The 9,735-nt window shown below is 47.4% G+C and overlaps 1 protein-coding gene across 1 annotated transcript; it reads left to right on the forward strand.

Annotated features, from left to right (window-relative positions):
- Positions 1 to 808: 808 nt before the first annotated feature.
- Positions 809 to 9,082, forward strand: LOC144590794 (FMRFamide receptor-like). Its single transcript, XM_078395221.1, has 4 exons — positions 809 to 912; positions 3,314 to 3,414; positions 5,800 to 6,662; positions 8,993 to 9,082. Exons 1-4 carry the CDS (start codon positions 809 to 811, stop codon positions 9,080 to 9,082), a joined length of 1,158 nt encoding a protein of 385 aa, XP_078251347.1.
- Positions 9,083 to 9,735: the final 653 nt, after the last annotated feature.

A 9,735-nucleotide genomic window follows, 5' to 3' on the forward strand; every position in this document is an offset into this window, starting at 1 on the left:
AGGAGGCATTATTGAAGGAGGCAAGAGAGGGGATTGCAGGGAATTTGACCAGGAACTTTATTTCTTCCCAGCTACACGTGAGATCCCGGGGGACTGGACAGAGGGCAGTGTTGTTCCTTTCCATAAGAAGGAAAATAGTTATAATCAGCTAATTATGGGCCGGTGATCCTCGTGACAGTGGCAGGAAAACTATTGGAGAGAACTCTTCGCCTTACGTAATCCTCAATTTCGGAGGAGAATGGCCGAATTAGGAATAGCCAGCACGGCTTTGTACACGGCAGGTCATGTCTTACTAACTACTTGGATCGCTTTTTTGAGGAGATGCGAAAGAGATTGATGGAGGTAGGATGCTTGACGTATGCATGGGTTTTACTATAGCGTTTGATAAGGTTCCACATGGCAGGTTGATCCGACAGAAATGTCGGAGGATGATGTGTTGGATCTGAAGGCTGGTGTGGTTAAAGGTGAAGAGCAAGGAGATTCTACCCCTGTTCCGTCTGGGGAGAGTGGGAGCAAGAATGGGACTGTGGGGACAGCGGAGCGGAGAGTGAGGGATCCAGCTATGACAGAAGGTACAAAAAGACGTTCACTGAAGAATGAGGACATCTCTAATGTGCTAGAATGGAAAGTCTCATATTGGTACAAATTTGGGGGAGACGGAAGAATAGCTTCTTTGCAACACGTAGTGTGGGAGCCAGTATAATCCGGATTACTGTCGGAGGAGGTAGGTTTATAGCAGACATCAGTCCATAGGCTGTACCTTGTGATGGAGACAGAGAGATCAAGAAATGGGGGAGAGGTGTCCGAGATGGTCCAGGTGAATCTACGGGCAGGGTGGAAATTGCTGATGATGTTCACGAAGTCTACGAATTCTGCACGGGAGCACGGGGCGGCCCCGATGCAGCCGTGCAGGTAGGGGAGAAAGATTTGGGGGATATGGCCAGTGTACGCCTGAAACAAGGACTGATCGGCATAACTAACAAACGGGCAGGCACAGCTGGAGTTCATACGAGTGCCCGGAGCTACAAGTTTAACTAGGGTACAGTACAGAAGTCGAAAGGGAAGTTGTTGAGAGTGCGAACAAGTTCCACCAGGCGAAGGGGGGTATTTGTGGAAATTGGGTCTCTGGTGCAGGATGAAACGTGGGGGCTTGGGACCTTCTTATTGGGGGGGGTGGAGGTGCAGAGGGAGCGGGCATCCTTGGGGCAGATGAGGCAATGGGGGCCTAGAATATGTAAGCAAGTAAAGTGTTGTAAGGCGTGTGGCACGTCTCGGATGTAGGTGTGAAGGCTCTGGACGAGGCGGCATAGGATGGAATCGAGGTTTGTGGAGATGAGGTTAGTGGGTCTGGAGCAGGCAGAGACCATGGGCCTGCCAGGGCAGTCCTGTTTGTGGAGGAGATAGAAGCGGGCAGTGCGGGGCTGGGGAGCGTTAAGTTTAGAGACTGTGGAGGGCGTTCGCCAGAGGGTTGGGGATAAGAAACACGATGGGAGATGAAGGCCTGGTGTTCCTCTGTGAGGGCACTGGTATTGGGATAGGTATGAAGAAATGTCCGAGCGCTGGCGCCTGGCCTCAGCACGGTGAAGTGTGTGTGCATGTGTGCGTGTGTGTGTGTGTGTGCGTGCGTGCGTGCGTGTGTGTGTGTGTGTGTGTGTGTGTGTGTGTATGTGTGTGTGTGTGTGTGTGTTTGTGCGTGTGTGTGTGTGTGTTTGTGCGTGTGTGTGCGTGTCTGTGCGTGCGGCAGTGTGTGTGTGTTTGTGTGCGTGTGTGTGCGTGTGTGTATGTGTACGTATGGCTGTGTGTGTGTGTGTCTGTGTGTGTGCGTGTGTGCGTGTGTGTGTGCGTGTGCGTTTGCGTATGTGTGTGTTGGTGTGTGTGTGTGTGTGGGGGTGTGTGTCTGGAGGTGTGTGTGCGTATGGCTGTGTGTGTGGGTGGGTGTGGGGTGTGTGGGGTGTGTGTGTGTGCGTAGGCCTGTGTGTGTGTGGGTGTGGGGTGTGTGTGTGTGTGTATGTGTGTGTGTGTGGGTGTGAGGGGGGTGTGTGGGGTGTGTGTGGGGTGTGTGTGGGGGTGTGAGTGTGTAGGGCTGTGTGTGTATGGGTGGGTGTGGGTGTATGTATCTATGTATAAAAATATATGTATTTTGAAGCTAATATCTTCAAGGAGAGGACCATTGTGGGCTCCGCCTTTCATTGATCATCCTTGCTAGCTTTGATTTGTTCTTTTCCATATCTTTCATTCATTTGTTCGATGTACCTTTTCATTTCTCTCATTTTCCCTCTCCCCTGGCTCTCAATCTGAAGAAGGGTCTCGACCCAAATCGTCACCTATACTTTTTCTCCAAAGATGCTGCCTGGCCCACTATTACTCCAGCTAGGGGAGCCTATCTTTTGTATGTATATGCATATGTACGTGAATATCCATTTGTATTTACACACCTATCTACATACAGGCCACCGTGAGCATTTTTTGCACAAGATTCCAGAAAATGTGGACTCCTGTGTCTCTAAATGTCGCAGTCCACTTGATTCTTCTCTCATATCAACTTGGCTCATTGTTTTAATTATTTAGACGTTCTTTTAGGAAGGAGATGAGGACGAATTTCTTTAGTCAGAGGGTAGTGAATCTGTGCCACAGAAGGATGTGGAAGCGAAGACAGTTGATCTATTTAAGGCAGAGATCGATAGATTATTGATTAGTACGGGTGTCAGTTGTTATGGGGAGAAGGAAGGGGAATTGGGTTAGGAGGGAGAGATAGATCAGCCATGATTGAACGGCGGAGTTGACGATGAGCCAATTGTGCTCCTATCATTAATGACCTCATGATCTTATGATTTTGAGAATAAAGAGGCAATCTCGATGCACGAGAGAGAAAGGTTTCTAATGTCCCTGATTCTGCGGATCTATTGTCATACTATACGATTCGATATAACTTTATATAACACCCAACAAGGTACACGAAATCTTGAAATTATAATTGAATTAAAAACGGAAAAGTGAAAAGTAAATAAAAGACAATATACTTCCATAGTTTTCTGCATGGTCCTCGCACGCGTTTGCAAAAATAGATCCGCAAATCGAAAAATATTATTTTGCATAACAAGTGGAGAATTCTGTCAGATTATGAAACGTGTATTTTTAATTAAAATTCTCTCCCTTGCTTCATTTCGGCGGAAAATATTGCGCACTATCTTAATTAGTAGTGTAATCGTTTAAGTAACTGCCACTAATCCCAATCATTTTACGCTGCTAATGAGTGACTAGATTTCTCCCGGGTATAAACTGCGAACTTTAAAAACGGGCTATTCCCCGATAGCACTGACTGGAAAGGCGGCGTCTCTGCTAGTATGAAACAGCCGGTAATAATTCAGATAGAAAACATCTACTATCCGATCCTTGCCATCATCGGCGTTCCCGGTAAGCTGCTGTTAATCTTTCAGTTGTGTCGGCTGTGTTGTTAAGTGGAAGTGTACTCGTAATTGTCTGTTTGATTAAGTATTGGCAGTCAAATTCTCACCGACATGTAACGAGCGAAAATAGCTCCATCGTGTTTCATTCAGCGACAGAGCGTGGAAACCGGCCCTCAGCCCCACCGGGTACGCGCCGATAAACGACCACCCGTGGACTCGTTCTGTCCGAGATATCAGGGACAATTTACCGAAGCCAATTAATCTACAAACCCGCACGTCTTTGGAAAGTTGGAATAAACTGGAGGAACCGGAGAAGACCAACGTGGTCACAGGCACAACGTTCCAGCTCCGTACAGACAGACCCCGTAGTTGGGGCCGACTTGGGGTCACCAGCGCGGTAAGGCAACTACTTTACCGCTGCGCCACCGTGCCGCCCCGGTACAATGATAGGGATCAATTAATCTGAAGACCCAATGGGCAGCGTTGGAGTTGTTGCCTTACAGCGCCAGAGACGGTGTTCGATCCTGACTGCGGGTGCTTGTCGATACGGAGTTTATACGTTCTCCACGTGACCGGCTTGGGATTTTGCGCGATGCTCCGGTTTACCCCGACATTCCAAAGACGTACAGGTTTCCAGGTTAATTTGGCTTGGACACGTTGGAGGCAAGAAGCATGTTCCCAATGTTGGGGGAGTCCAGAACCAGGGGCCACAGTTTAAGAATAAGGGGTAGGCCATTTAGAACAGAGATGAGGAAAAACTTTTTCAGTCAGAGAGTTGTAAATCTGTGTAACTCTCTGCCCCAGAAGGCAGTGGACGCCATTTATCTGAATGCATTCAAGAGAGGGCTAGATAGAGCTCTGAAGGATAGCGGGGGTACGGGGAGAAAGCAGGAACAGAGTACTGATTGAGAATGATCAGCCATGATCACATTGAATGGCAGTGCTGGCTCGATGGGCCGAATGGCTTCGTCCTGCACCTGTTGTCTATTGTCTATTGTCTATTGTCTATTGGCTTCGGTAAAGATTGTAAATTGCCACCAGTGAGTGTTGGATAGTGCTACTGTGCTACTGTGCGCGGATGCTGGTCGTCGCGGACTCGATGGTTCCCCGTGCTGAACATCCAAACTGCATTAAACCACACCTCCGTAATGGGACTGGAATGGCAGGTCCAGGGCATTGGACTGGAATGGCAGGTCTCCAGTCATGCGTCTATGCGAAGTGTTGATGGAAATGGATTGGCGAAATTGGACATTCATGGGATTCTTGAAGGCTGTAGTGGAACGTGGAAGGATAAGGTCATTCCACTTTCTTTCTGCCGTAGATATCCCGCCGCGCTCCTCAAACAATATGCGGCTGACTACGGATAATTCACGGGGGTTGTTGCTCCAACACTGAATTGGTTCTGTCCGTAGAAGCCGTGACTCTCCAAGTGTTCCACACGTTCACTTATTCCAACTATGTGAACAAACCCGGAATAGACACAAAGTGCTGGACCAACTCAGCGGGACAGGCAGCATCCTTGGATAGAGGGAATCGGTGATGCCCGGGCCAAGACACTTCCTCAGACTGAGAAGGACTCAAAGTCTGAGGAGGTGTATCGACCCGAGGTGCTATGCATTCCTCCTATCCAGGGATTCTGCCTGTATAGTTTCTGTAGCTGCCTGTACAGTTGGTTTCCTCCGAGTGCTCGCATTTTCTCCGACATCTCAAAAACGTGCGGGTTTGTAGGTTAATTGGTCTCTGTAAAATTGTCCATAGTGCTTGGGAAGTGGATGCGAAAGTGGGATAACATAGAACTAGTGTGAACGGCTGATCGATAGGCGCCGTGCATTCGGTGGGCCGAAGGGCCTGTTTCAATCCCGTATCCTTCAACCAATCAAGATGTGGAGAGATATAGAATGAAAGATATGCAAAAAGTAAAGACGATAAAAGAAACAGCGCCGTTGTTAGCTGTTTGTTGACTGAGGATTCGTTCAAACAAATGGCATGTTTCCTTTTACTTTTTTTACTTTATTGCATACCTTTTTTGCATATATTTCTTTCATTTGTTCTATATCTCTACATCACTGTCTATATCTCTCGTTTCCGTTCCCCCCTGACTCACAGTCTGAAGAAGGGTCTCGACACGAAACGTCACTTGTCTCTTTTCTCCAGAGATGCTGGCTGTCACGCTGAGTTACTCCGCTTTTTGTGTCTATCGTCAGGTTTGTAACTTAAACAATTTCTGTCAATTGTCCCGAGTTATAATATAACACTAGTGTGAACGTGTGACCGTTGGTCGGCGTGGTCTCGGTCTTTATTTGCAAGCTCTATCTTTAAACTAAACTAAATGAAACTTCCTCCAAGACCAGTGCCGGCTGCTAAAGTCATTTTAATTTCGTCTTTCCTACAGCAAACCTGTTTGCAATCGTCATTCTCTCCCGGGGAAAGTGTGGTCTCTCCAAATGCATCACCCTCTACCTGGTATCCATGGCCGTGGGTGATTTAATGGTTCTGATCTTCGAGGTAATTCTTTACGAGATTAAAGATGGCTATTTCCCCTATTCATTCCTCAACTTAACTCCCGTTTGCAGCGTCAACCTGACCTTGCTTTTTATGTCCATTGATTGCTCTGTCTGGCTAACGGTGACTTTCACCTTCGATCGATTTGTTGCTATTTGTTGTCAAAAGTTACGAGGAAAATATTGCACTGAGAAAACCGCAGCTTTGGTGATAGCAGTGGTATGTTCCCTGAGTGTTATTGAAAATATTCCAATGTATTTTGTGTACGCACCACAAGAAATAATTGACAACGTGGCTTGGTCCTGTGGATTAACACCAGACTTCTACACCTCACCGTTATGGGTAGCATTTTGGTGGTTCGAAACTATCTTAACCCCATTTACACCATTCCTACTGATCATGCTTCTAAACGCCCTGACTATCAGACACATTATACACGCCAACAGAGTGAGGAGCGGTCTCCGAGCGAACAAGAAGGACGAGAGCGGCGTGGATCAAGAGGTGGAGAACAGAAGGAAGTCCATCATTCTATTGCTGGCCATATCCGGCAGCTTCATACTACTGTGGATGGTAATATTCGTGTGCTTCATCAGTGTACACTTCATAGACGTTCAGTTTTTAGTAACAGCTTACGACGACCCATTTACCATTGCTGAACTGTCCGGATACATGCTGAGGTGTATGAGTGCTTGCACCAACACGTTTATTTACGCGGTGTCACAGACGAAATTCAGGGAAGAGTTAAAAAATCTGGTTAGGAGTCCATTCGTGTTTTTGTCCAATTCAATATAATATTTTTAACGTCTCAATGAAACCACAATTCATTTCAAAGTGACGATGTATCCGTGTTATTTTAAGGCATCCTGTGATAGACACAAAATGATAGAGTAATTCAGCGGGGCACGCAGCATCTCCGAATAGAAGGAATGGGTTACTCCAGCTTTTTGTGTCTGCCTTCGGTTTAAAGTAGCATTTGCAGTTCCTTCCTACATAGTCCATCTAAGGTAGTCCCAATTGCCTCCGTTTGGTCCATGTTATCTTAAACCTTTCCTATCAATGTAATGGTCCAGATATCTATTTAATGCTGTACAGAACCCACCTCAACCACTTACTGTGGCATCTCATTCCATTTTCTCAGCATTCTCGACATAAAAAGTCACCCGTTATGTTCCCATTACATCCTCTCTCTCTCTCTCTCTCTCTCTCTCTCTCTCTCTCTCTCTCTCTCTCTCTCTCTCTCTCTCTCTCTCTCTCTCTCTCTCTCTCTCTCTCTCTCTCTCTCTCTCTCTCTCTCTCGCATCCTCTCTCTCTCTCTCTCTCTCTCTCTCTCTCGCATCCTCTCTCTCTCGCATCCTCTCTCTCTCGCATCCTCTCTCTCTCGCATCCTCTCTCTCGCATCCTCTCTCTCTCGCATCCTTTCTCTCTCGCATCCTCTCTCTCTCGCATCCTCTCTCTCTCGCATCCTCTCTCTCTCGCATCCTCTCTCTCGCATCCTCTCTCTCTCGCATCCTCTCTCTCTCGCATCCTCTCTCTCTCGCATCCTCTCTCTCTCGCATCCTCTCTCTCGCATCCTCTCTCTCGCATCCTTTCTCTCTCGCATCCTTTCTCTCTCGCATCCTCTCTCTCTCGCATCCTCTCTCTCTCGCATCCTCTCTCTCTCGCATCCTCTCTCTCTCGCTTCCTCTCTCTCTCGCATCCTCTCTCTCTCGCATCCTCTCTCTCTCGCATCCTCTAGTTTTTGAATCCCAAACCCCGGGAAAAGACTTTCTTCATTCACCCTATCTCGGCCCCTCGTGATTTTATATACTTCCATCACATCACTCCTCAGCCTCCTGCACCAATTCCCATTGAGAGCTGATAGGTGGCTTGGCACCCGTTGGAAAACCACGCGGTCACAGGGAGAACATGCAAACTCCACACAGGCAGCACCTGAGGTCAGATTCAAACTGAGATGTAGTGCATGTTGCTAGGGGGGCATATGCGAATATTATTGGGGGCCTGTTAGACATATTTGTTGGCCCCTAGTGGTACGGCACAGGACTGATCGAGGTAATTACAGCGCCGAAGACCCGAGTTCGATCCTGACCACGGCTGCTGTCTGTTCGGAGTTTGTACGTCCTCCCTGTGGCCGCGGTGGGTTTTCTCATGGTGCTCTGCTTTGATCCTGCTTTGCTCATAGAGTCATAGAGCCATACAGTGATACTGTGTGGAAACTGGCCCTTCGGCCCAAGTTGCCCCCATCGGCCAACATGTCCCCGCTACCTTCTTCGCACCTGATTGCTTTTGGTCCATATCCCTCCAAACCTGTCCCATCCATGTCAAAGTGTTCCTTAAACGTAGGGATAGTCCCTGCCTGAACTACCTTCCCTGCTAGCTCGTTCCATACACCCACCACCCTTTGTGTGGAAAAAGTTACCCCTCAGATTCCTATTAAATCTTTTCCTCTTCACCTTGAACCTATGTCATCTGGTCCTCGAATTCCTTACTATGGGCAAGACATTCTGTGCATCTACCTGATTTATTCCTCTTGTGATTCAATACACAGCTGATTGAGTTGTCCAAAGAGATAATCAAACGCATTCATGGACTTCAGACAAGGTCTTACAGGGAAAGGTGCTCGAAATGTTGAGAGTCAATGGGATCCAGAGTTGGGAAATTAATTCAAAATTAGCTTGGGAACAGGAGGTAGAGATAATGGTTGAGAGTTGAACAGATCGTATATTGAATAGAACATGAGGTGACTAGACCGGGCAGACGCACCAGCCTCTTGCCCAGCATATTGGAATCAAGAACCAGAGGACATTATTTTAAGGTGAATGGGGGATTTTTAAAGAGGAATATGAGGGGTTATTTTTTCACACAATAGCGATTTTATGGATCGTTAGGTCCAGATTAAGGTGACAGTGGAGCGGGCAGCCTAATGCCCTGCAGCAGCTGGGGCTCGTTTAGATTGGGCAATGCTCAATACGGTTATGTACGCAGGTCGGACTTGGCCTGGAGCGGCACACAGCGGAATGTAGCGGCGCAGCAGGGTTGGACGACATTAACAGCATTACCTGACCAGGCCAACCCCTGCAACTCAGACCCAGTCGCATCACCAGGACAATGGACCAAGTTCAGTCTCTGACATTTCAAACAACTCGGAACTTGAAGGGTACGAGTGGTGCCGGTAACCTGGGAACACTTGTATGTTACCTCAGTAGAATCTACTATTCCTCATCCCTTTTACTTAAGTATAACTGTGCCAACGTGTATTGGGATTGTTACTGAACTCTACGCAAAAAGATAATTTCACTGTCCCGAGGAACATGTGACAATAAAGTACCATTGTGCTCATATTCTATGTTCTAATTTGTGTATTAACAGAGAGAGAGAAATAAACTGTGCAATAGCATTTGGAATTTAATCCTGATATGAGCCTGGTGATGTACTTTGGGCGAACTAATAAGGAGGCGACACACACAGTGGTTTATGGAGCCATATGGGGTAATGCGGAGAGGTATCAGGGTATAAATCCATGGAACGTGAATGTAGCAAACACAAGGTGGTGAAGCTGGCGTGTCAGCCCTGGAGCGCAGGAAGGTGAGGTCTTATCATATCATATCATATATCTACAGCCGGAAACAGGCCTTTTCGGCCCTCCAAGTCCGTGCCGCCCAGTGATCCCCGTACATTAACACTATCCTACACCCACTAGGGACAATTTTTACATTTACCCAGCCAATTAACCTACATACCTGTACGTCTTTGGAGTGTGGGAGGAAACCGAAGATCTCGGAGAAAACCCACGCAGGTCACGGGGAGAACGTACAAACTCCTTACAGTG

This window comes from Rhinoraja longicauda, unplaced genomic scaffold (genome assembly GCF_053455715.1).
Source record: "Rhinoraja longicauda isolate Sanriku21f unplaced genomic scaffold, sRhiLon1.1 Scf000334, whole genome shotgun sequence".
NCBI classification, from domain to species: domain Eukaryota; kingdom Metazoa; phylum Chordata; class Chondrichthyes; order Rajiformes; family Arhynchobatidae; genus Rhinoraja; species Rhinoraja longicauda.